At 37.1% G+C, this 27,933-nt stretch overlaps 1 protein-coding gene across 1 annotated transcript in view; it reads left to right on the top strand.

The window, feature by feature from the left end:
* Positions 1–27,933, top strand: part of FCHSD2 (FCH and double SH3 domains 2) — a 254,614-nt gene that overhangs the window by 203,254 nt on the left and 23,427 nt on the right. Inside the window, exons 11-13 of the mRNA XM_058545654.1 lie at positions 6,373–6,489; positions 11,412–11,516; positions 23,690–23,851. Coding sequence (XP_058401637.1) covers positions 6,373–6,489; positions 11,412–11,516; positions 23,690–23,851 — 384 coding nt within the window. The remainder of the gene's footprint in view (positions 1–6,372; positions 6,490–11,411; positions 11,517–23,689; positions 23,852–27,933) is intronic.

Here is a 27,933-nt window from a genome sequence, read left to right on the forward strand (position 1 = left end):
AGGAGGGTGTGGGGAAGCACCCCATTATTAAACACAGTATCTTTGCAACAAAACATTTGAATATTTATACCAAGTGAAATAAATAAAAACTATAAATAACCTCTCTTTAGTTCAAGTCAGATTTTGCCATAAATGAGTTTTGACTCCAAGCTTACCCCCAAAAACCTGTGATTTTCAGAGCATTTTGAATTTCAAAATCACAGGATTGTGAACCTGTATAAACACGAGTGCTAGGAATACAATATCTACAAAGATTCAGATGCTTTTTACTTGAAGAGGTCCTTTTGAGAGCAAATAATAATTAACTTTCTTGAAATAATTAACAGTATATTATTAAATTTCATAAAGAATAAGATGGATCAAATATTTAACACAATATGTTTATCTACCAATAAGCTGAAAAATACAAGTAGTGCAAATTCCTTGAATAACGGTTAATAAGAAGGTTGTTTCTGGCATATCATATTGGCATGACAACCCCAACATTATCTTTTTGAAATTGGGTTGGAATGCTAGTATTTTACTGTTAGTGGTTTTCATTCATCCTACATGACCATCTCTTTTTCTCTCTTTCAAATGGTTATATTTTGGTTACAGATTTGAAAAATAATGACTGTGTTTCTTGTGTGAAAATCAGCTTTTCTATTCCTATTCACTTTGCCCTTGTGCACACAGGCTCAGATATCTATTTGAACCTTCTTATGTTAACCTTAAAATGAACTGAAGTCCTTATGTTAACCTTAAAATGAACTGAAATCCTATCTTGAGAGGGTATCTAAGGACAAAGTAGTTAAGGTGATGTAAAGACAAATATTTCAAGAATATTGGACTGTTAATTTCTATAGTGTAGTTCTGTAAAGTTATTTAATAACTTTATAAATTTGTAAAAGACTATGTTTTAATATTATATTCTAAAAATATTGGGAATTTTTAAAAACTTTACTAGTCTCTGAAAGCCTTAAACTCATTTGAAACACTTTGGTTTTTGTTTCTCTAAAAACAAAATTAAATCAAAAGATGTCTTAGCTCTAAGTAAAAGCCTTGACAAAATTTCATTGAAAGGAAATTTGTGTTTTAGCAATGTCTTTTTCAATATTACAGTCTCTATGTTACTAATATTAGCCTTGGCTAAATAGAACAATTAGTAAAACAGTATGGTCATATAAAGATAGCAAGGAATCTGAAGTCGAAGAGATCTCAGTACCAGCTCTAGATCCACCACTTACTGGCTAAGTGGTTTTGGGAAAGACACGTACCCTTTCTGAGCCCAGATTTCCACACCCATAAATTGAGAAATTCTCTATTAGGATTGTTTTGAGGACTAAATGATATAACGTATATAACATATGTAAAGCAGTTAGCACAGAGCTTAAATATTCAATAAATGATACCCTTTTTTTCCAAAATTAATGTAGCTTTATAGGTTTCTAATTATAAAAAAGAAAGTTTTCACCTGAACGCTCATTATTCAAAGATAACCACTGATTACATTTTGGTCAATATCCTTCTGAATATCTCCCTGCAGGTACACGCTTATATAGATGTGGATACACAACTTTAGATAAGTAGATTTATAATATACAGACTGAAATTTAAACTTTTCTTTCTCATTCAGTGTTATATCATGGATATCTAATATCCATGGGAGTATCTATACTCCCTGACCATCTCAGAAGCTTGACATCCTGCACCTCCCATCAAATAGCTTGTTTTTAAGTTGTTCATTTCCAGTACTGCCTAAAGTTATACCCTATCATGAATTTAAAATTCCAAGTAAATTAAAATTATGTTTTAAGAATATTTTTAAATTTTTTACAGAGGCTCTCAGATAATGTTAAAAAGAAATTTGCAGCTCAGAGCAGTAGCAGTAGAATAGCATAATTTCTGGGTCTCTTACCCAGAGAAACACGGTGTTGCCACTGCTTACAGCCAAGGCATGAGCCTGCTTGTTCTCTTAAAATTAATTGCAGCGCTAGTAAGAATCCGAGATTTCGGGCTGGCCCCGTGGCTTAGCGGTTAAGCGCGCGCGCTCTGCTACTGGCGGTCCGGGTTCGGATCCCGGGCGCACACCGACGCACCGCTTCTCCGGCCATGCTGAGGCTGTGTCCCACATACAGCAACTAGAAGGATGTGCAACTATGACATACAACTATCTACTGGGGCTTTGGGGAAAAAAATAAATAAATAAAATTATAAAAAAAAAAAAAAAAGAATCCGAGATTTCATCTCATCTTCAGATGTCTTGATTTTCAAGTGAGGAAGCTGAGGCCCAGAGAGCAGCTGAGGCCCTTCAGCTTAAGTACATCAGCCAGGATGACACAGCTAAGTCTCTTTGGAGAGTAAATATATGTACAATGTAAATATATTTGAGGAATAAATATACTTCAGATTTCAATGGCTACTTTTTTTTTTTTTTTTTTTTTTTTTTTTTTTGTGAGGAGATCAGCCCTGAGCTAACATCCGCCAATCCTCCTCTTTTTTTTTTTTTGCTGAGGAAGACGGCCCTGGGCTAACATCTGTGCCTATCTTTCTCCACTTTATATGGGACGCCGCCACAGGATGGCTTACCAAGCAGTGCGTCGGTGCGCGCCCGGGATCCGAACCAGCGAACCCCGGGCCGCCGCAGCGGAGCGCGCGCACTTAACCGCTTGCGCCACCGGGCCGGCCCCATCAATGGCTACTTTTTAAGGAACAAATAAAATTTATAAAAATTCCTTAATTTGAAGATTCAAAAAAATTTCCTTCCTCAGTCATCCATTTTGAATGGATTTTGTAGTGGGAATTTAAACATGAAGAAGGAGACCTTTTATTGTACAAGTGGGAGAGGAATCTTAATCCTAGTCAGCTTTGAGAACCTGTTTTAAAATGCATGGCATTCAATAAATTAGTTCCCTTTCTCCTCTGTTCTTCCCCACACAAAATACTCTCCTTCATCAGTTAGAAACTAATTCTAATTCATTATGTTGATTCTCTTGTCATCTCTGGAGGCACCATTTTAATAATCTAGTGGCCTGGCCCTCACTTCAGAATCAGGGCCTTAGGTTATATTCGTGTAACCACCCTTTACTGAGGGCACTCTGTGTACTATTAGGCATGTGCTGGATGCCAAGAATGCATCTACTCAGGCCCTCAAATTGCCTGAAGACAAACAGGAAACATACATGCAACAGTCACAGTATAATGTGATATCTGCCTGACAGTAGCCACTCAATAAACATCTAACAAATGAATGAATTAATATAATGGAGATATGTCAAAAGTGGAGGAGCCCCTGAGTCTGTATGGAAAAGTCAGGGAAGATTTCACAGAGAACGTAGCACTTGAACTGAGATTTGAAGAATGACTAGAACTTTGTCTGTAGACAAAAAAGATAGGGAAGTTACCCTGACCAGAGGGAACAGTACTCAAAAGCGTAGGCTTGTATTTAGACTGACATTTATTTTCCAGGAAAAGACCCATCTGCTTCTGAAATTTTTTTACTAAAACTTGTGTGATTTCTAAAATTGATGTTTCCCAAGATCTCAAGAATCCCATTTAGTTGAGCTAACTTAGATCTGTGTCATCCAAACGGCCACAGACAAATGAAAAACTGCCTATCCTGTACTTAAAACGTCTATAGGAAAGTCCTTTTGTAGCATTTCTCTTCAGTTTGTAATTTATTTGAATTATTTTTGTGCTACTATTATTCTGAGAATTGTTATATTATTATATATGCCTCTTTAAAAATAATCAAGTTAAATAAGTGAACTTTTCTAGAGGTAGGCCACAGTGCTGTTTGGTATTTAATTTGTAAATTTTCATATTCTGTTTCAAGAAGATAACAGTGTTCTTTAAGTTATTGTGTTTAATAGTTTATATATATTACTATTCTTTTATATGTTTCAACTACATTTTTAAGAGGTAAAGGAAAAATGTTAAAAGAATGAACTAAAGATTAAATTAGCCAACATTTTTTTAAAAAGCAGTATTCCTTTGCTGGAATCAACCACTGCTAATACCACCATCTTAAAAGATAATGATCTTCACTAGATCCTAATTTATATTGATATTTGATAGTAGAAGTGACATTAGAACATTTCTCTATGTATTGTTTAACACCCTAGGCTGTGTTTGCCTTGTGAAATTCTCATTCATCTAGACCTGTGTTATAGGTAGCTTCCACATGTCTTTCAATTGCTTGATTTCAGAATTTGTGAAAAAGATAAATTAACTTGAATTTTAGTTATGTGTCATTCCCTACCCAGAGGATCCCAAAATCGCATTTCCCAATCAGTGGCGTTTGTTGGCTGTCCTGATCATTGGGCACTCCTGTCTGAGTAATAGTAAACCCATAGAAAATGGGAAAAAAGCCCTGTCTTTACTTTCCCAGTTCTTAAGCACAGATAATCAGTAATAAAGTACAGATTCTGTGTGGGCACATTGGGTTATGGCCTATCTGCAGCCAGTGCACATTGTAGACCTATTTACCTGTTCCTAAAATGTCACTCAGTAATAAAAATGAAGTTTCTCCATCAGTTGCCTCCTGTCTCATCTACTCTACTCCCTGCAAGTTCATTCTCTTTGAGATCTTTCAATGTATTTTCAGTCTTATTTTTGATTCATTCTTTGGGCTATCGAGAACCTGGGAATTATTTGGAGTTTTTTGTTAACAATAATGAGAAAATTTTTTTGTTTCAAGTAATTTTCAATTGAGTCTTTAACATGAGTAATTACCATTTATCCAATAATATATATAGATACTATAAGAAAATGCTTAAAATATGACCTCATTTTATCCTAATAACTCCAATGAGATAAGTGGTATTTTCACTAATTTTTGGATGTAACTAAGACTCAGATTACTAACATGCCAAGATCATAGAGCTAGTAAATGGCATAGAGGATTGAAACTAGGTCTGTCTGCCTTAGAAGCTTACCTGGGCTTTTCAGAGTGCACCTTTCTACCTTCATACATCAGATTCCTCTGGCTAATGTAGATTGTATTTTCATCCACATCCAGGGTTTAACATTTTAAACCCTGACTTCTGAGGACAGACATAAATTTAAATGCCTAGATCGTTTTACAAAACAAAATATAACAATAAAGTTGGTTCCCAGATTTCTAATAGCCCAAAGAAGGAATCAGAATATAAAATGTAAATGTAAAGTTGGTTAGGTTTGGATTTTGATTCTTTTGCTCTATTTCAATTCATTTATCATTATATATAAGCTAGGTTTAGCTGAAATGTCTGCATAGAGTAAAAGTTTTTCAACTTTGCCTACAAATCTCCCCAACAAAAATATTAAATTTTAGTGCAGTTTATCAAATTATACTTTAACAATTTTGGGCTATGTGACCTTGCAAAAGTCAGTTTTTTAAGATCTTCTCACTCTAAAATTTTGCTTCTTTTTGTATTAAAATCCTCTTTGGATAATTCTTACTTTAAGATGTTTTCTTTCGTAATTATTTTAATAAAGATTGCTTTTTATGGGTTCTTAAGAGTTTACAGAAAGTTAAAATAGTTTGTGATTAAGAGCTCTGATTCTGGAATCAGATTTGTGTAATCAAATTTGTAACATTTAATGTCTGGTAGACACTGGAAATTTTACTTAACCTCTGTGAGCCTTGGTTTCGTTTTCTGTAAAATGGCCGTGTGACTTATGTTATAAGGTTGTTATAAAAGTTATGTGAAGCACTTTCCACAATACTTGCATAATAGGGATTAACTATGACTATTGTTTATTTAGATTTTGCAGTTTTTTCTTTGTAAAACATAATCATAGCATTTTAGGGCTAGAAGAAACCATTAGCAATCATTTGATCTAGCATGCCTATTTTTCCTGTAGCAGTAAAGCCCAGAGGAAGGGTAAAAGCTAATTTGATGTTTGGTGGTAAGTTGGTGATGGACCTGAAACTAAAGTAAACCTCGTATCTTCGGGGGTGGAGAAGTTGTGTTGCTGTTATTGATTGTTTCATTTTGTTCTTTTCACTTCTATCCAGTGATTCTTTCTTTAATCCCATTGAAACTATTGTTTCCATTTTTATCTGTGCAGCTATTTTAGTGTCCTAGTAAGTTGGCATGAATACTTTTTTCTTCTTTGCCTAGCTTAGCTAGCTTTCTTCACTTCCAAAATGGATCAGTCCACAGTGTTAGAGATGCAGCTTTAATGGCAATTAAGACAAAAAACTTGTGGTCATTTATGGTTTCGTACTGTCCTGTTAGTCTTCTGCTAATGTTCTGTGACATGAGACATTGCTTCCCACCATAGTGGAGCATGCCTCCTCATGTTTTGGGTGCTGGTTAAGTGAAGGCCCTCTGGTCCACCTACAAAATGGTAGTGATTTCAATAAGGATAACAATGCTTTTCTCTCCGTTCTCTCTTGTGTTGTAGAGCCGACAATTAGAATCAGAAACAGGGACCACAGAGGAGCACAGTCTAAACAAGGAGGCTCGGAAATGGGCCACACGTGTGGCACGTGAGCACAAAAACATTGTTCACCAACAACGGGTAAGTGGAGTAGAGAGTCTTAGGCTACAGGGGAGAATCTGCCCCCAAGCTCATTCAGGTTGTTGGGGCTACATTTAGCTGAAGCCACATGTCACACCAATTTAAGGAGTTGGGTTTTATTAATATGAAAAATATCCTGTTTTTGGGCCGGCCCTGTGGCTTAGCGGTTGGGTGCACGCGCTCCGCTGCTGGCGGCCTGGGTTCGGATCCCGGGCGCGCACTGACGCACCGCTTCTCCGACCATGCTGAGGCCGCGTCCCACGTACAGCAACTGGAAGGATGTGCAGCTATGCCATACAACTATGTACTGGGGCTTTGGGGAAAAATAAGTAAATAAATAAAATTAAAAAAAAAATATCCTGGTTTTTTTTCCTATTATTTCTCACAAGTCAGCAGTATACTCAGTTATCTACTTAGCTTGGAAATTCCTTAAGCCCTCTAGCAGCAACACAGTATCAGTACTGTTGTTGTCAGAATCTAGTTTCTTATAACTCTAGAACTGAGGTCCCTGTTTCCTTCCTGGCTGTCAGCTGGGGCTACCCTTAGCTCCTGAAGGCCACTCACTCTGGTTCTTTTTTTTTTTTTTTTTTGTGAGGAAGATCAGCCCTGAGCTAACATCCATGCTAATCCTCCTCTTTTTGCTGAGGAAGACCAGCTCTGAGCTACATCCATTGCCAATCCTCCTCCTTTTTTTTTTTTTTTTTACCCTCAAAGCCCCAGTAGATAGTTGTATGTCATAGCTGCACATCCTTCTAGTTGCTGTATGTGGGACGCCACTTCAGCATGACCGGAGAAGCAGTGCGTCGGTGCGCGCCGGGATCCGAACCCAGGCTGCCAGTAGCGGAGTGCGCGCACTTAACCGCTAAGCCACGGGGCCGGCCCTTACTCTGGTTCTTGCACATGGATTTCTACATCTCAGAGCCAGCAATAGTGCATTGAATCCTTCTCATGCTTGGAATCTCTCTGACTTCACTGTTGGCCTGTTTCTCATCTCACTACAGCCAGAGAAAGTTCTCTGCTTGTAAAGGATCATGTGATTAGATTGGGCCCACTCAGGTAATCCAGGATACTCTCCCTATCTTAAGGTCCTTAACTCTAACGTCTTTGCAAATTATATCTTATGTATACACAGTTCCAGGGATTAGGGTGTGGACATCTTTGGAGGCCATTCTGCTTACTACTGTGATAAAATAAGAAAACAGTACCCATTATCACCACTCCTTTTCAGTGTTGTAAGAGGATTTAGTCAATACATTAATGAAGGAAAAATAAGGTGTTTAAATATTAGGAAAAGGTACATCTGTCATTATTTTTGGATGACGTGATTGTTTACCTTCAAAAATATAAGAGACCCGACTGTCAAACTATTAGAAGTAATAAGAGTTCAGTAAGGTGAAGAGAGCCAAGACTATATACAAAAATCATTAGTTTTCATAGTAACTAGAAATAATAAATTGCAAAATGCAGATGGAAGAGAATTATTCACCACAGCAATAAAATACTGATGAATCACCCGGTAAAATGTCATGACCTATAAGAGAAGACTTTTTTTTTTTTTTACCAAAGAACATAAAAGAAGACATGAATAATTGGTGAGATGCAAAATATGTGGATTTTTATTAAATGTATGTAATTTCAATGCAATCCTAATGAAACTTTAAAAGATATTTTTAAGGGAACTTGACAATCTGGTTCTAAAATGTATCTGGATTATTTTTAATGTATAAGAGTAGCCAAGAGTGACAATAATGAGACTTATGTGCCTTAGCACAAACTGCAACATACAATAATGACCGTAGTAATTAAAACTGTGGTATTGGGCCGGCCGGGTGGCGCAAGCAGTTAAGTGCGCGTGCTCCCCTGTGGCGGCCCGGGATTCGCCGGTTCGGAGAGGAGGATTGGCAGATGTTAGCTCAGGGCTGATCTTCCTCACAAAAAAGTTAAAAAAAAAAATAAAATAAGCTGTGGTATCGTACAAGAGTTAACAAATATATCAAAGAAAATGATCTGTGTGTATATGGACCTTTAAATACTGATTCAAACAAACCAACCATAAAAAGTCATTTTGAGGCAGGCAGGGAAATTTAACGACGAACAGCATATTAAGGCCTCCAAGGAATTATTGTTAGGTCCAATAATGGTATTGTGGTTATATTTTTTCTTAAAGTTTCTTTTTATAGAGGCTTTTACAAAATCATGTAGGAGTGAAATGACGTGATGTCTGGAATTTCTTTTAAAATGCTTTGGCAGGGCCGGCCCCGTGGCTTAGCGGTTAAGTGTGCACGCTCTGCTGCTGGCGGCCTGGGTTCGGATCCCAGGCGCGCACCAACACACCGCTTCTCCGGCCACGCTGAGGCCGCGTCCCACATACAGCGACTAGAAGGATGTGCAGCTATGACATACAACTATCTACTGGGGCTTTGGGGGGAAAATAAATAAATAAATAAAATTAAAAAACAAAAATGCTTTGGCAAAGAAGAAAAGAGAACAGGTAAAGCATATGTGGAAAAATCTTAACTAAAGTGCTAAACAGAAGATTATTAAAAACTGGAAAGGTATAAAATATTTCTGACATATTACAGATGGCTTCTTAAGCAAGGCACAAAATCCAGGACCCATAAAGGAAAAGACTGATAAATGTGACCACATAAAAACTAAAAATTTCTATAAAACAAAAGGACTTGAAAAAGTTAAGAGAAAGAGAACAGAATGGGAAGAAAATTTGTAACATAAATAACAGAAAAAGGATAATATCTAGAAAGAAATATGTATATGTATATATTTTGTGTGTGTGTGTGTGTGAGGAGATCAACCCTGTGCTAACATCTGCCAATCCTCCTGTTTTTTTTGCTGAGGAAGACTGGCCCTGGGCTAACATCTGGGCCCATCTTCCTCCACTTTATATGGGACGCCGCCACAGCATGGCTTGCCAAGCAGTGCGTTGGTGCGCGCCCGGGATCCGAACCGGCAAACCCTGGGCCGCCGCAGCGGAGTGCGCGCACTTAACGGCTTGCGCCACCAGGCTGGCAACGAAAGAAATATATTTAAATAATTAAAAACAAAAAGACAAAAAATTAGGAAAATGGATAGAACTTCCTATTTATAAAAGTAGAAATACAGATGGCCAGTAACCTATGAAATGATGCTTTCTCTATTACAGAGAAATGAAAATTGAAACAAGATAATCTTCATTTATGTATCATATTGGCAAAAATTTCAAAGACTGACAGTATCCAATATTGGTGAGATATAGAGAAACATGCTCTCACATACTACTAGTGGTAGAGTAGGTACAACCTTTTAGGGTCAATTTGGCAATGTCTATTAAAATTAAAATGTGAGGGGGCCAGCCCGGTGGTATAGCAGTTAAGTTCCTGCGCTCTGCTTCCGTGGCCCGGGGTTTGCCAGTTCGGATCCTGGGCACAGACCTACACACCACTCATCAAACCATGCTGAGGCGGTGTCCCACGTAGAGCAACTAGAAGGATGTACAACTGTGATATACAATTATCTACTGGGGCTTTGGGGAGAAAAAAAAAGGAAAAAAGGAGGAAGATTGGCAACAGATGTTAGCTCAAGGCCAATTGTCCTCAAAAAAAAAAAAAAAAGTAAAAAAAAAAAAAGAAGTAAATTAAAATGTATTGGGGCCGATCTGGGTGGCACAAGCAGTTGAGTGCGTGCACTCCACTGCGGCGGCCTGGGCTTCGCCAGTTCAGATCCTGGGCGTGCACTGATGCACCGCTTGGCAAGCCATGCTGTGGCAGCATCCCATATAAAGTGGAGGAAGATGGGCACAGATGTTAGCCCAGGGCCAGTCTTCCTCAGCAAAAAAAAAAAAAAAAAAAGAGGAAGATTGGCAGATGTTAGCACAGGGCTGATCTTCCTCACAAAAAAAAAGAAAAAAGAAAAAAAAGAAAATGTATTATTTCCATTTCTTTGTTTTTATCTTAAATAAATATTCCTATATGTGTTCAAAGTGCTATTTATAAAATCAAGAAATTTGAAAATTCAAATAGCAATAGAGTAAGAATAAAACAGTACAGTTAAACTATTGAATTTATAGATTAATTAGAGAATAAAGTCAGTCTATTTGTACAAACATAAAAAGATTTCTTAGGGGCTGGCCTGGTGGTGTAGCAGTTAAGCTCCTGTACTCCCTGTCAGCAGCCTAGAGTTCGCAGGTTCGGATCCTGGGCGTGGACCTATGCAACGCTTATCAGGCCATGCTGTGGCAGGCATCCCACCTATAAAGTAGAGGAAGATGGGTACAGATGTTAGCCCAGGGCCAATCTTCCTCAGCAAAAAGAGGAGGATTGGCAACAGGTTAGCTCAGGGCTAATCTTCCTCACAAAAAAAAGATTTCTTAGACACACTGTGGAGATGATAGATCTCATTTCATTGTTTTCTTAAACTGCAAGTATTTAGGAAATACATAAGAAATGGTTTGAAAAATAAATACACGTACATTGTTGGGACAGTGGTTATCTTGGGGTGAGGGACACATGGTGGGGTGTGTGGGTATAACAGACTTTTTGGCATTTTGTATTAGTTGTTTTGCAGCAATACTTTATATTCATGTAATTTTTAAAAATTAAAGTATGCAAATCAAAACCTGCAATCCAAATCCTGCAATCTACAATTGTAGATTGTGCCAGTGTCAATTTCCTGGTTTTTATGTTGTACTATAGTTATATAAGTTGTCGCCACTGGAGGAAGCTGGGTGAAGGGACTCTCTGTACTATTTTTTTCAACTTCCTGTGAGTCCATAATTATTTCAAAGTTTTTTTTAATTAACAAATAAATGAAAAAAGTAAAGATTATAAACGGAATCCTGGCCACTCATTGCTGATGTCTTTTAAATTATCTAAATACTTTAGTCACTTAAGAAAAAACAGTCATCATTTTCTTATTTTCTTTAATAGGTTCTAGATGATCTGGAATGTCATGGAGTTGCAGTATCAGAACAAAGCCGAGCAGAAGTGGAACAGAAAATAGATGAAGCTAGAGAAAATATTCGTAAAGCAGAGGTGAGGTGGCAGCTCGTTGTGGCATTTGCCCAGCTCCAACAATGTCACAGCTGTGCTATATACCTTTAGAATTCAGTTTCTATACACTGATTAATTTGAAGATGATTCACCACCTTCATCTGTGTCCAGAATATTATTTTTGAGTACCTGCTTCATACAAGGTAGTACACATAACAAAAAGACGTGAACCCACTATGAGGAGTTTACTATCATGAAATAATAAGTAACGAATTGTCATGATGAAGATACTAATTTTAAAGTTTTCACAAGGTACATAATAAATCAGTCAAGTTAATGGTATAGATATAAGTCCAGAGCCTAGAAAAGTCTCCCCGATATGGAAAGTTCTCTGGATCCAGGGGCATAAGTTGATCTTCTAAGAAAAAGGAAGACTTGGTTACACAGACAAGGCAAAAAAAATTACAACAGTGTTTTTTAGTCTTTTTTAGGGTCATGGGACCCTTTGAGGATTGTATGAAAATGTGAAACCCTCTCTCCCACAAAAAATATATATATACATTTTGTGTACAGTGTCCAGAAGTTCATGTATCCTAGGCTAGTATTCCCTGACCTAGAGGGGGAAAGGCTGAGACGGAAAGAAAGATGTTATTTGTAAAGGAGGAAGACACAGGATATAGTTTGGCAGTTGGATTTGATAAGAGTGGAGGATTGGTGTAAGGAAATGTAGGAGAAAGTAAGTAAAATAATGGTGGTGAGGACCAGTTCGTGGAGGACATGTACATACTTTGTGGGTAGTATCTGCCCAATGCAGCATGGTGAAGGGATGTGGAAGTAGACATTAAAAAAAGACTGAGAGGGGCCAGCCCTCAAGGAGAATATGTTCTTGTCAGGAAAGCATGAAGAATGCCACAGATAACTAAGACTGTGAAGTGTAAGTACCAAGGAGTGCTCCACACAAATATATTTAATATTTAAGGAATGCAAAAGACACAGAGATCACTGTGGGAGGAGTTGTTGGGGCAGGTAACACAGAAGAGGTAGTACTTAAGATGGGTATTGATAGATGAGTAATATTTGATTAGTCAGAGAAAAAGGGATAGCACAGATATATGCCGTGCAACCTCAAGAGGCAGAACTTGAACCAAAAGAAGAAGGTAGGAAGGAGGCAGATTTGAGCTTGGTGTTGGGAAACACTTCCTAACAGTCAGATCTGTCCAAAGTCAGAATAAGCTCCCCTGGGACATAGTATAGCACTATAAGTGCACAAGAAGATTCTGGGCAGGCATCCGTCAGGGACTCGATACAAAGAATTCTTGAATTGGTTGCGAGTGAATCTAAACTAGTGATTTTCAGATACCTCCTCAGGACTCGGGAGGTTTTAAGGAAGTATTTCAGTGGCTGGTTGGGGTGGGGGTGGGGGTGAGAAGAGAGGCAGCATAGGCAAACATAGGGAATATGAGCATGTTTTTGGCACAAACCCATGAAAGTGATCTGAAGCAGAAAAATCTGGCCATCTGCCTGGTCTAGAGAAGCCCCAGTAACCCCAGCTCACCTCTGTTCCTGGCACATGATTCACAGCCTCCATAGTGAAGACGGCAGGGTGTACAATAGATAGCCCTTTTCCTCTCTGAATTCAGGGTCATAGCTAAACCACTGTGCTAGTGTCCTGGCCAAGTACTGTTGGCAGGCCCTTGCCTAGTTTGAGAAACATTGGCTTCTGTAGAAGAATTTTTCCTGTTTGTTTCTCCAAACTCTGGGTAAAGCCAGTTTCAGAGCCCTGGTGGAACAGGACAAGTCTCAGAAGTTTTCTGAAGGGTGTGTTCTCTCTTGTATTTTCCATTTCCAGACTCCATCCATGGTGTCACCGTCTGGTACTCTAGCTCCACCAAACCCCTAGTAGTAGTAGGTATCAGTCGCACAAAGTCTGCATTTAGGCTGAATGACTTGTTATTTCCATGAATGTGCTAAACTTCTCTGTGTTTGTTAGCTTAAAGCTAAAAATATGAAGTGAGATTCCCACAACAGAATGTCTCCTCTCTCCTAATACCAGTATTTAAGTCTGCATTCTTAAAGATAATTTGCTTACCAAAAATATGGAATATGCTAAAAACCATGATGCCAGATCCATTATCTCAGTTTTGAGTATCCTGGAAATATAGTTAATCCTACTGCTATCTTAAAATGATCTCTCACTTGATTTCCACTTTTCAGATACAAAGAATAACCCAGCTAAAATTAAATGGCAAATATGAGGGTAGTATTGGGGCAGTACTCACAGGATTGTCATAATGAAATTTTTGGATAGACTAGGCCACAAGAGCCTTCAGAAGAATTAACAATAATAGTTTCGTAGATTCTCTTTTTCTTTCTTCTGCTTGTATATCATTTGCATTGGATTTTCTCTTTCCATTCAGTACTTATTTACTTTATTATAAATGCCTACACAAAACAGGGAAAGCTAGTTAAAATTCCGTTATATCCTTCACGTTTGGTTTTTAACTGCTAGCATGAATGTTACCCTCACTTGTTGGTTAATCTGCTTTATCCAGTCTTTTCTGTATTGTTTCCTTTCAGTGTTGCTGATTAGAATAAAAACCTCTGTGGAGCTCAGTAACGTAAATGGCCTGTGCTTTTCCAAGTAATAGAGATTATCTGGTGATTAATTAATTATTGTCTGGTTAATTTGGGAGCAAATTCACTAAGTGATTAGTTTAACAAATACTTGAGTACCTGCTGTGTGCCAGATACTGAATATACTAGACATACAGTGATGAACAAACTATTGTTATGTTGTTATATGATCTCTATGACTGTCACAAGAATATTTGTACCAGATATGCTACTGTTTGCAGCCCCTGACTAATTCAAGAATTAAAATGAGGCAGTAGCATCTTAAATTAAATTTTAATAGCAATCTTCTTAACTTGGTGTGTAGGTATTTGAATTTTTTGTAATGCCTTTTATCACACAGACACACGCACATTCTTCATCTGACATATGATACCTATTTTAAAGAAACCAGGAGTTTTAAATGCCATCTTCTTGGAAGCTGTACATGTCTTATGTTGTTCCAAGACACAACTACTTTTCATATGTTTAATTGTACTTTTTATTTGGCTTGAGGGCAGTTCTCTCTTTTTTTTTTTGACAGTGAAATATTTAACACAAAGCAGAGAAAGTTAATGTAAGAAGTCAAAGATACCCAGAAAATTTTAATAGCTCACTTTTAGTGTAAGATCTGCAGGAGGAACTATAGACTGTATGGTTCTTTCTCCAGGATATTAACTGTATTATATTCTATGATCTGAACTGAATGTACATTTGAAAGCCAAAGTACATGGTATCCGGTGAATTAACAAAACCAAAAAAAGTCAATTATTGTCTATATAAATACATTTTCTTTTTTGTTTTTTTCTTTTTCTATTTTCAACTTTTTAAAAAATTTTTTGTTTATTGCAGTAACATTGGTTTATAACATTGTATAAATTTCAGGTGTACATCATTATAGTTCTATTTCTGCATAGATTACATCATGTTCACCACCCAAATACTAATTACAACCCATCACCACACACATGTGCCGAATTATCCCTTTTGCCCTCCTCCCTCCCCCCTTCCCCTCTGGTAACCACCAATCCGATCTCTATGTGTTTGTTAATTGTTGTTATTATCTACTACTTAATGAAGGAAATCATACGGTATTTGACCTTCTCCCTCTGACTTATTTCACTTTGCATAATACCCTCAGTGTCCATCCATGTTGTCACAAAATGCTGGATTTCATCGTTTCTTATGGCTGAGTAGTATTCCATTGTGTATATATACCACATCTTCTTTATCCGTTCGTCCCTTGATGGGCACTTAGGTTGCTTCCAAGTCTTGGCTATTGTGAATAACGCTGCAATGAACACAGGGGTGCATGTATCTTAATGCATTGGTGTTTTCAAGTTCTTTGGATAAGTACCCAGCAGTGGACTAGCTGGATCATATGGTAGTTCTATCCTTGATTTTTTGAGGACTCTCCATACTGTTTTCCATAGTGGCTGCACCAGTTTGCACTCCCACCAGCAGTGTATGAGAGTTCCCTTCTCTCCACATCCTCTCCAACACATGTTGTTTCCTGTCTTGTTAATTATAGCCATTCTGACGGGTGTGAGGTGATATCTCATTGTAGTTTTGATTTGCATTTCCGTGATAGTTAATGATTTTGAACGTCTTTTCATGTGCCTGTTAGCCATCTGTATATCTTCTTTGGAGAAATGTCTGTTCAGGTCTTTTGCCCATTTTTTAATTGGGTTGTTAGTTTTTTTGTTGTTGAGATGCATCAGTTCTTTGTATATTTTGGAGATTATAAATACATTTTCATAGATACCATTTTTTCTTAAATTATCATCTCATAAAGTTCTGTTGTACACCAGGAATTCAAAATTACTGTGTTATCCTTGTACCTCAATGACTCAAAAATGGTAATACCCTGGCTGTAATTCTATAAGAGAAATCTAAAAATTTCAGTTGCATAAAATGTGAGGTCTCATTACTGCAAGGTTAATGAAATGCTGAGTGAGCCTGTTATAAAAACAAAATTTCCGGTCACATTATATCCAAATTTACGTTACCTCGGGGCCTGTTATTGTGAGGTTTCGCTGTACTCTTATAGTATGTTAGCAGACCTCTTGACTAACCTCTTTCTTCAATTTTTATTGTGAAAATTTTTAAACATACAGAAAAGATGAAGAGTAAATATATATTTCCCAACATGCTAAATTCAACTCAGTACTTTTCAATATTGGCTTTATGTGTTTATTTCTGTTCTGTAAAATGGAAGTTAAGTCTAAGGCCTGATTAGAGTTAGTATTTTAGGCAAGAACACTTTATTGATGATGCTGTGTTTTTCATCACAGTATGTTTTTATCAAGTTATCTCACTATTAATGATGCTAAGAGTAGTCGCTTAATTAAGGTAGTGCTACGTGATCTTTCTACTGTTAAAGTTCGTTTTTTTTTCCCGCATTGCAATTAGCAAGTACTAGTCACCACCAGTGGTGGCAAATGGGTATTTTTCTTTCTTAAGTATCTTTATGATGTCATGGAATTTTAAAAATCAACTCTATTGAAGCATAGTGGTCATACAATAAAATGTAACCATTTCAAGTAAACAGTTTGATGAGCTTTCACGAATGCATGCTCCTAAATATCCACCACCACAATCAAGATGCAAAATATTTCTATCACCCCAAAAAGTTCTCTTGTGACCAGGCAACAGCTGATCTGTTCCCTGTCATATATATGGTTAGCTCAGCTCCAACAACGTGAATATTAGATCACTTGATATTGTCCTAAACATCGCATACAAAGATCATCCCACGCATTTTTTTATCCAGCCTTATTTTTTATCTTAATTTCAGTTTGATGAGTTAATATTATTATGTATTCATGCTCACTGATCTTTTCTTCTCTAGTGTATAACCTACTCTTAAGGCCATCCTGTGACTTTTGATTTCAGATATTACATTTTCAGCTCAATTAGTTCTATTTGATTCTTTATATCTTCCAGTTCACTCCCATTTATCTTCCTGTTTTCCTTTAAATCCTTAAGTATATTTATAATCACGACTTTAAAGTCCTTGTCTACTCTTTCCATCATATCTGTGACTTCTGGCTCTCTCTCTACTGACTAATTTTTCCTTTGGTTATGGCTTATATTTTTCTTCAAATACCTAGTAATTTTTAGCTGAATACTAGAAATTGTGAATGTTTGGTTATTGAATGTCTGTATTCTCCTTTCTTCTTTTAAAGACTATTGAGTTTTGTTTTGGCAGCCAGGTCAGTTACTTACAAATCAATTTGATCTTTTTGAGGCTTGTTTTTCAACTTTGTTTCGGTTGGCTTAGATTAGCCTCTCCAGTAGGGCTGATTTAGCCCTGTTACTAATGCATTTCCTTTCTGCACATTCTTCTTTTGCCATGGGTATACAGAAAGGTCTCTCAACTCTGGCTGGGTAGAGCTGCAGCATCTTTCACTCGTGTACAAGCTCTGGGAATTTTTGGTTCATGGCTCCATGGTAGATGTTCTTTCCCCAGTAGTTATTCTTTGCTTTCTCCTCGTGGAGTCCCACCTTATGTATTCTCAATTTATTATGGATTTTTATTCATTTAGTGAATTTTAAATGACAGTTGACCTTTTTAAGCCTCATATTGTCTAACTTTGGCCAGTGGGAGTCCTTCTTCCGTGTCCTTTTGACATTATTCCCATTAGTCCTAGAACACTTCCTTGCTTGCTAGAACGACAGGCTATTGTAGGGTCACCTTGTTTTTTCCCTGCCCATACTTAGAATTAGCCATTTCTGCAAGGAGCTCTGATTTCTTTTAATAGAGAATAGTATGTAAACACCAAAGTCTAGGCTGAGAAGGTGCTTATTGTTATGGGTGTTGTTTATTTCTTGGCCCTTTCTTTATTGTTAGAGCTAGGGATTTATTTTTTTTCAAATCATGAGTTCATATTGATATTTCCAATTAAAATCAAAATTAGAAAGATTTTATTAAACTTCTTTGATTTTATATTTATATCTTTTTTCTCTTATATTGAAAATCTTGGTTCCTAATAATATTATCAAATTTTATTTGCTTTATCCTACAGTATATATTAAACAGTTTCAAAATTACAATACAAATATTGTTAATAGTAGACTACTGAGTGAAGTTTAAGATTTCTTTGCCATTCTCTTTGAATGTAGAATATATCTCTACAAGGATTTCTGCTCCTGATAATAAGGGACTATCTTACATTGAGCTAATCCTCTTTTAGATAACAGTTATTAATCTGGGGTAAAAATATTTAAAATACCTATTTGATAGAACTAGAAAATGACCCAAAGCGTATAAAACTGGAGAGGAATCGATCCTTGAAAGAATGGGACTGTACTTGGTGACATTCACAGTAAATAGTTCTTTGTGGGGGGCCATACAACTATAATTCAAGCAGAGAGCCTCAGTCTTCCTGGCTTGAGGATAGATGTCAGGGAGCCCTCAAATCTGCATATAAATAATCATCTAAATCCTTAGTCAAACCTGAATACACATGTGGAGCAGAAACTCCAAGGAGCTTGGCAGGAAACAACAAAAACAACAGCTGGAAGGCGAAAAAAGCTGAGCAGAATGTCAACTGTTCCTCACCACAAGGGAGCAATGTTAATCCTCAGACAACTGAGTGATTATATTAATATCAAACAAAATAGATTGCAGGACAAGCAATATTAAGAGGTAATTGATAATGATTAAAAAATAAGGTCAATTTTGGGCTGGCCCCGTGGCTTAGCGGTTAAGTGCGCACGCTCCACTACTGGCGGCCCGGGTTTGGATCCCAGGCGTGCACCGACGCACCGCTTTTCCAGCCATGCTGAGGCCGTGTCCCACATACAGCAACTAGAAGGATGTGCAACTATGACATACAACTATCTACTGGGGCTTTGAGGGAAAAAAAGGAGGAGGATTGGCAATAGATGTTAGCTCAGAGCCGGTCTCCCTCAGCAAAAAGAGGAGGATTAGCATGGATGTTAGCTCAGGGCTGATCTTCCTTCCTCACAAAAAATAAATAAATAAATAAATAAATAAGGTCAATTTATCAAGCAGACATAACAGTCCTAGATGTGTATGTAACTAATAATAGAGTTACAAAATACATGAAGCAAAGACTGACAGAACTAAAAGAAGAAATAGACAAATCTACAATTGTAGTTGGAGATTTCAACATTCCTTTCAGTAATTGATAGAACAAGGAGCTAGAAAATCAGTAAGGATATAGAAGGCTTAAACAACACTATTAACCAACTTTACCTAATTGGCATTTATAGAACACTCCACCCCACAAGAGTAGAGTATATGTTCTTTTAACATACACGTGGAATATTCAGCAAGACCATATAGTCGACCATAAACCAGTGTCAGTAAGTTTAAAAGAATTGATATCATGCAGAGTATGTTCTCTGACCCATCAGAATTAAATTAAAAATCAATAACAGAAAGATATCTGGAAAATCGCCAGATATTTAGAAATCAGGTTATTCAAACACAATAATCTGTTGCTGCCTTAAAAAGAAAAAACACCTGACTTTATGGCAAAAACAGCAATGATTTATTATCTCTCACTATTCTGAGTGTTGACTGTGCAGTACTTTTACAAGTTTTGCCCAAGACTACTCAGGGAGCTGCATTCAGCTAGAGGGTCTGCTAGAGGCCTTGGCCTTTTTTCCACGTGGTCTTTCATCCTCAAATGGGCTAAACTGGGCTTCCTCAGATGGTGGAGGCACGTTCCAAGAAGTCAAATCCTAATAGCGCTTATCACACCTCTGCTTGCATCAAATTTGCATATGTCCCATTATCCAAAACAAATCACATGGACAAGCCCAGGATCAGTGTGGGAGGGGACTACATGGGTACCAGGAGGCGTGATTCACTGGGGATAACCTATCAGTTTACCACAATTGATATGACTTTGGTTAAATCATTTTTCTCGTCTATAAAACAAGGTTTATGATAGCCATCCCCAGAATTGTTGTGTGGATTAAATGAAATAGTATAATCATATAGTTCCTAGTACATACAATAAAAGTTGTTTGGAGTGGTTTTTTTTTAAGATACCAAAGGTAATTTAGAGTGGCAAATGCTATCATCTACCATTATTCATTTCCTACTATACACAAGGCACTGTCCTAAATAGTAGAGTTACAATAGACACAGTCCTTACCCTTAGAGAAATGATATTTTGAGAGTAAATTAATCATGCCCAAATTAGGTTTTTAGACTATAACTGTCAAAAAGTTTCGTAAACTCAACTAGAGCTTGACACTTGGATATGCTTGTGTTAAATTTTGTTAATTGACAGTGTTAATACAAGATTATGTGTCCTAAAAGATCTAGCTTTTCAAAACGTCATTTTAAAAAGCTCTATCTCTTTACAAGTCCTGAAATGATTTGGTCAAGTAGTATCTGGAATGCCATCAAGTTACAGAGAGCTATGCTCTGCAAAATTTTAATCAATTGGCAAGTCATCAAAATTCATTTGAAAACACTGGAAAATTCTGCTTTTAAGCAGTTATTAAAATATAAATAGTTGGAATGCTAAAGGAAAGATAGCAATGTTTATTCTGGAACTGCAGTCTAAAAATTTGTTTGCAAATACCGTGTTCATCAGTTGTTTGGTAAAGTACCGACAAAAATAAATCTTATGAAAACTAGATTACTTGGTGTTAAGAAAATAGGGTATATTAATATCTCTCCAACTCTCTTTCTCTCTCTTTTCTTTGTTTCTCTGTTTCAGCAGTTAAATGACTTACATTTATGATTTCCAGGAAAGGATTTGTTGGCTCACACTTTTTAACATTTCATTGCCTATATTAGTTTAAAATGCATGCTAGATGGTGCTGAGACAACTGGATATCCACATGCAAAAGAATGAAGTTGGACCCCTACCCCATACCATATACAAAAATTAACTCGAAATGATGAAACACCTAAATGTAACAGCTAAAGCTTTAAAACTCTTGCAAGAAACCATAGGGATAAATCTTTGTGACCTTGGATTAATTTCTTAGATATGACACCAAAAGCCCATGTAACAAAAGAAAAAATAGATAAATTGGACTTTGTCAAAGTTACAAATCCTCATGCTTCAAAAGACCACCCTTAAGAAAGTGAAAGAGAACCCACAAGATGTGAAAAAAATATTTGCAAATCATGTACCTGATAAGGGACTTTTATCTAGAATACATAAAAACTCTTAAAATAAAAAGAGCAATAAAAAGACAACCCAACTTAAAAATGGGCAAAGGATCTGAATAGACATTTCTCCAAAGAAGATATACAAATGACCAATAAGCTCATGAAAAAATGCTCAATATCATAAGCTATTAGGGAAATGCAAATCAAAACCACAATGAGATACCACATAACACCCCACTAGGTTGGCTAGAATCAAAGACAGACATTCACAAGTGTTTGCTAGGATGCGGAGAGATGGTAACCCTCATACCCTGCCAGTGGGATTGTCAAATGGGATAGCTACTTTGGAAAACAGTCTGGCATTTCCCCAAATGGTTACACAAAATTACTTTATGACCCAGTAATTCCAGTGCTAGGTATATATATGTATATACCCAAGAGAAATGAAACCATCTGTCCACACAAAAACTTGTACACTAATGTTTATAGCAACATAATTCATATTAGTGGAAAAATTGAAACAACCCAGATGTCTATCAGCTGACAAATGGATAAACGAAATGTGGTATATCCATACGATAGAATGTTATTTGGCCGTAAAAAGGAATGATATACTGATACATGTTACCACATGGATGAACCTTGAAAACATTATGCTAAGTGAAAGAAGCAGTCAAAAAGACCACATGTTGTTTGGTTCTATTTATATTAAATGTTCAGAATAGGCAAATCTGTAAAGAGAGAAAGTACGTTAGTGGTTGCCAGAGGCTTCAGGGAATAAGGGATAGGGGAGCAATAACTAAAGGATACGAGGTTTCTTTTGGAGGTGATTAAAATGTTCTAAAATTGACTGTGGTGATAGTTGCACAAGTCTGTGAATGAATGTACTATAACCCATTGAATTATATACTTTAAGTGGGTGAATTTTATGGTATGTGAACTTCATCTCAATAAAGCTGTTATAAAAAAGAAATTATTAGAAAAATAAGCAGATTTTTGCAATACTATTTAGAAATGGTGTGCCTCCAAGCCAAAAACTCAAATTATTTTATATAAAGATCTATATGATACCCAAAACCACTTAAATATACTTTAAAATGATTAAAATAGAGAATTTTATGTAATGTGAATTTTATCTCAATATTTTTAATCTCTGTGCTTAAAAATCTTATAAATAAATTCAGCAATGAGAGCTCAGTGAAACAAGTCAGAGCTGAGATCTTTTTTTGTGTATGTGAGGAAGATTAGCCCTAAGCTAACATCTGTTGCCAGTCCTCCTCTTTTTGCCGAGGAAGATTGGCCCTAAGCTAGCATCTGTGCCCATCTTCCTCTACTTTACCTGGGACACCACCACAGCATGGTTTGACAAGCAGTGTTTCAGTCCACGCATGGGATCTGAGCCTGTGAACCCCAGGCCACCGAAGCAGAGCATGTGAACTTCACCGCTATTCCACCAGGCCGGCTCCTGAGATCCTTTTTGATACCAACTCCCCAGCAGAGAATCCAGAGAGTGATCAAGATTGCATACCACAAGAGCTCAGTGAGCACACTTCTTTGTCCAAGAGTGCCACAGAAGGCCATCAAGTGAGGGTCTCCAAAATTTCTCAAGAGAACCTTCAAATGTTGAAGGAAGAGACCACCACTCTAGTATGTGGAACAATGAAGCTGAATTTACTACTTGCTAAGCAAAAGAGAATGATACAAAATAGTCTCTCTGAACAAAGGAGAACTGATATATAGGATTTTGAGAAGTGTGGATTTCAGGGATTGGGAGATTTTCAAAACTGGGAACATTTGATGGATTGGCTCACTTTTAGCTGTGGTGTATAGAGATTGGTGGACTTAGAAGCAGGAGTGGAAGCGACTGCTGATGACTACTGGAGTGAGGCTGTGGTTGACTGGCTGCCTCGCAGAAGCATGGGGCTGTCACTGATTGGCTGACTTTCAGAGCCAAACAACAAGCAATCTTTCCCTTTCCTGAATTTGGAGAGTAGGAGCTTTTTAGTCTCAAGCTCTACTATTGCTGACAGCTGCATCATAGTTTAATTTAAAATCTTTACTCAGTGGGCAGTCAGGAGTCATGGCAGTTTGTAAGCAGGAGAGTGACACGAGATCATCTGCAGACTTGTAAAAGAGGGATTATAGAAGAGAAGAAAAAGTCCAGGAGATGGTTAGAAGGCTGTTGAAAACACTAGATTTTAGGATGTTCTGAGGCATAGCCTTATTAAGAGGAAAAGAATGCAGACTTGATGGCGCGTTAATGTCTTTCTCTTCATCAGGTGTGCCGTTTGCCTTCGTCAGCAGACCCTGATTCTTATTCTTGTGTTCCTTCCCCTCCCCGCTTTACCTCTCTCCAAGTGCAAAATTAACCTCTGTGCCAAGGAAGAATTGCTAGTGAATGTCAAGATTGTTCTAATTAATAAATCAGGAATAATTTAAACAATTGATTTGAGGAAAAAAATGCCTTGATTTCTGACCATTTTCTTGGTTTTCTTAGGTAATTAAGTTGAAAGCTGAAGCCCGGCTGGACCTGCTAAAGCAGATTGGGGTTTCGGTGGACACATGGCTAAAGAGTGCAATGAACCAAGTAATGGAAGAACTGGAAAATGAGCGATGGGCCCGCCTTCCTGCAGTGACCAATAATGGCACTTTACACTCGGTAAGGTGTCTCTTCGTGGGTGTGATGGGCTGACTTTCACTGAAGGATGCTGTTCTGTGACTATGTAGCCAAACTTGATAATAGCCAAAATTTAAAAGAAAAAATAATGGCTTAGCTACTGGTTTGGGTTTTTTTTCTTTAGCCTATCACTAATTGAGTTAAACTTAGTACAGGAAAGAAAGAGAGAAGGAAAAAATAGTGCTTTTTTCTTTAATGTGCAGCAAAGAATGTATTATCACTAGTTGGCTTATCAGTGCCGATTTACCAAACTCATCATCCCATTCATGAAGTAGGTATACTTTTTGTCTGGAAGAAGCAGAATAAAAATTATAATCTAGTGTTTCTGAAGTTCTCATAGGTCTTCTCTAGTGTAAATGAAAATAAACATCCCAAGAGTTGTAAACAACCTTAAAGAAGGGAAAGGAACGCTCTGAGTCTGTGGCTTAGTCTGTTCAGTTCACAAGGGCTTTCACACTCTGTTCACAGTATCTTTTCCTCAGGAAGTCTTACAAACAAGGCCAGAACTCAAGCTTAAGTTTTCTTACTTCAAGTCCAGGGTTCTTTCCACTCTGATGTCATCCAGTTCAACTTTGGTTTTTCATGTTGGAGATCTGAGGACCAGAAAAGCTCAGTGATTTGCCTGATATTACGTAGGTGGATATATGATGCCTAGCTGGTCAGACTAAAGTAATTCCTGCTGCTACCTCCCCACCCATTACTCTCTCTCACCTGTTTCCTTATGGCATTTATTACAACCTATACTTGTCATCTTTATTTGTTTTCTTTTGTTTATTGTCTGTCTTCCTCTCTGGAATGTAATTTCCATGTCTGCCTGGTTCACTGCTCTGCACACCAAAGTGCCTGGTGCATAGTAGATACTCAATAAATATCTGTTTAAGGAAGAAATGAAGGGATGGATGGGTAGATGGAATAGTGGCAAACTAAAAGCTAAAACCCTCTAATCTCCCAACTTCCCACTCTATCCATAGTACCTTTTCAGTGCTTGCGTCCTTCAGATAAAAGATATCCTTGCTAGAGAAATTGGCCAAACTTTAAGAACATTCCTAGAAGTTTTGTTAGTTTTTTCACGTAGCATTCTGATTTCCTAATGGGAATACACTTGCACACTTAAAACGGATTGTGTGAGGGTTGCATTTTAAGGAAAAACAATGTATTAAAGGTTTATTTTTATTTTACTATTAATGGTAATTCAACAGGAGAAAATAAGCACACATCACCCACTTGACCTTTGGGGTTAGAAGAGCTTGCCCTGTTTTCAGTACAACAGAATTGCTCCGTATCATGAAATATCTCTTCCTATTGCATCTTCTAAAAATCACAATTCCCGTTTACTTCAGGTTCTGTTATACAGAGTTCATGGTGACAGCAAATTCCAGGCATAAACTTGGCTTTTGGCTTCTTCAGCAGCACTGTTGACAGCCAGTCAAATGCAAGATTTTCCTTGCACTAGCACCTTTTATAACTAAATCAACTAGGCAGGCACTTGTCACCTGACTATGTGCCTACTTCCTGGGCAAATCAGACGTGAACAAGACATGGTCTGTCTCCTCAAAGAGCTTACAAGCTGGTAGAGCAGACAGACCTTATAGATCTTAGTGGTATATGGCAGTGTATAGCTAGGTTACTGTATGGCAAACTCAAAATTGCTTACTCCTAACTCATCAACACACCTCGGTAAAAGTCACTTCTCTCTGGGTTTCAGAGGGAAAGTTAGATTAAATAATTCTAAGATCCCCTCCAACTCCAAAACCTCATGATTTTGTGAAATGCTATCAGAAAAGCTCAATATCAGCTAGAAAAATAGGAAAAAAGTTTGCCCCGTGAAGGAAATGTCATTTGAGATAGTCCTTGAAGAATTTTAATAGGAGATAAAGGACTTCTGAGTGTGAAGGAAGAAAGTGAAGGCGATGTGCCTGGTACAGTGTCTGCCAGTGAGACGTGCAGTCTGGTATTAAGTGTTGAATAAATTGGGTATTTTTGAGAACTGTCCAAAGGCATCAGCTCATCTAGAGACTTGTCGTATCCTCTGTGAAGGCAGCATTTTGCAATCCTGTCTCCCTCTTTTCTCCCCTTGTCAGTCTTATGGAGCTTGTGTCTTGCCACTTTCAGCTGAGGAATATATTTTGTGGAAGCTCTACTAACAATATAAATAAGGGAGAGATGTAGGCACAAAATAGCTTAATGAAGTCCCAATATTTATTTAACCTGCTTTTAAATGACAGCACTAAAATAATTTAGAAGGGATTGTATCTTTTCACACCGACAGCCTGCTGGCTAGGAGCATGAAGCAGAAATATACATTCTGGGGACCAAATTATTTCTTCCGTTATAGATGCCAACAAAAGCATTAGTCATCAAGTTTAGAATTCTCTTCCATCTGGAAAACATGGTTAATACTACTGTTAGACTTTAACAGTGTAAAGTGTAACAGTGTAGAAGATAAATGTTTTTAAAATATATAGTCTGTTTACCTTATAGAATAAGGAAGGAACTATACTTACTTGGGTATTAACTCTTTGTTTCCTGTATTATGCTGTGATACAGAATATAGGATTGGGAAGAAAAAGAATCACAGAATATGGCAACATTAAAAGGAGAGCAGTCTACTGATATAGTTACTCAGTTGATGGTTAACCAGAGCCTACACACAGCTTTCTTCCATGGTTGGATTCATGCCAGTGACCCAGAAAGCCTTTCTGTCACTCATCCCTCCCTTCTCTTATTTTTCTGCCTTCTCTTACTCAAAAACCCATACCCAGTTTACAACCTAATTTTGAGAGTATATTAATTTTAAAATAAAGAAGTTATATAACTTGATTACAAAAAAATTAGTACAATAGGAATGACCAGCAGCTCCATCCTTATAACACTACTGTTAGCAACTTGATGTAATTCCTTCTTCCACTTTATATTATTCTTTTTTTAACATATTTATCACTGTGAGGTTAATTTTGTATATTTTTCTGTCTAACATTCCATATTGCTAAATGGTCTTCGTAATCATCCTTTTTGTGTCTATATAATATTCCATCAGAAAGGTGTGCTATAATTCACGTAACTATTCTCTGATAGGTTCAATATTTAGATGGCCTCCAGATAGTCTAAATAACACTCTGAAAAATATATGTGTACATATTTCTGTTTTCCGTACTGGGGAGTTTTTTCTATAATACTGATTCTTAGAAGTGGAATTACTGAGTCAAATATCTATAGTCCTTTGTTTGAGATTGGTTTATTTTTGTTCTTTCTCTTCTTTTTTCCCTAGATTTTCAAACTATAGTTGACAGTGTTTACATGACTTCCTTGCCTTCAGCCACTTCCCGTAACTACTATACAAAGGCATCCTGACATCTGCCTTGTTGTGCAACCTCCCTAAGAGTATGAGCATTTTGCCGAGTTGCATAGAAATAAATTCTGACTCCACACATCATGGAGACTATGCTGAATAATGTGTTTGAAAAGCTAGGAGATTAATTATTTTTGACCTTCAGGATGGTAGTTTGGTTCCCGTCTGCCTCAATAATGGCTAATAGTCCTTGCAGTCAAATGGGCTTTGTTTTTGAAATATGAAAATCTCTTTTTTGGCTTGAGCTAATCCCAAAGAAAAGAAACAATGGATTTTTATAATGAAATAAATGTGAACTATAGAAAATAAAAGAATACATCTGCAAAAATCTTTAGTCACTTTCATATTTAGGGTATTTCCAAATGGGCAGTGGTCATTTTACTGGACTAAACTCCATACTCAAAATGCCCACACTTTTAGTGAAACTGACATTTCATATTCCCAGTAGGATTAGTTTAATTCAATTAGTAAGCATGTATTGAGCCTGCACTGCTCTTGAGACCCTTTCCTAGGTACTGAGAGTTACCAAGCTGAGTATGTCTGTTGAGTTTGTGTCCACAGAGTGAGAGAACCAGTCTCACTGACAGCCAAGACCCAAAGATGGGCACTGAAAGTATGTAGAGAATTTCACTTGTAAGAGAATTATCTATAGCTGTGTTATGTTCTTTGACTTTCTGCATAGCCATAATAACAAGTAAAGTGCCTGACACAGATC

The sequence above is a fragment of the Diceros bicornis genome, chromosome 7 (assembly GCF_020826845.1).
Source record: "Diceros bicornis minor isolate mBicDic1 chromosome 7, mDicBic1.mat.cur, whole genome shotgun sequence".
NCBI classification, from domain to species: Eukaryota; Metazoa; Chordata; class Mammalia; order Perissodactyla; family Rhinocerotidae; genus Diceros; species Diceros bicornis.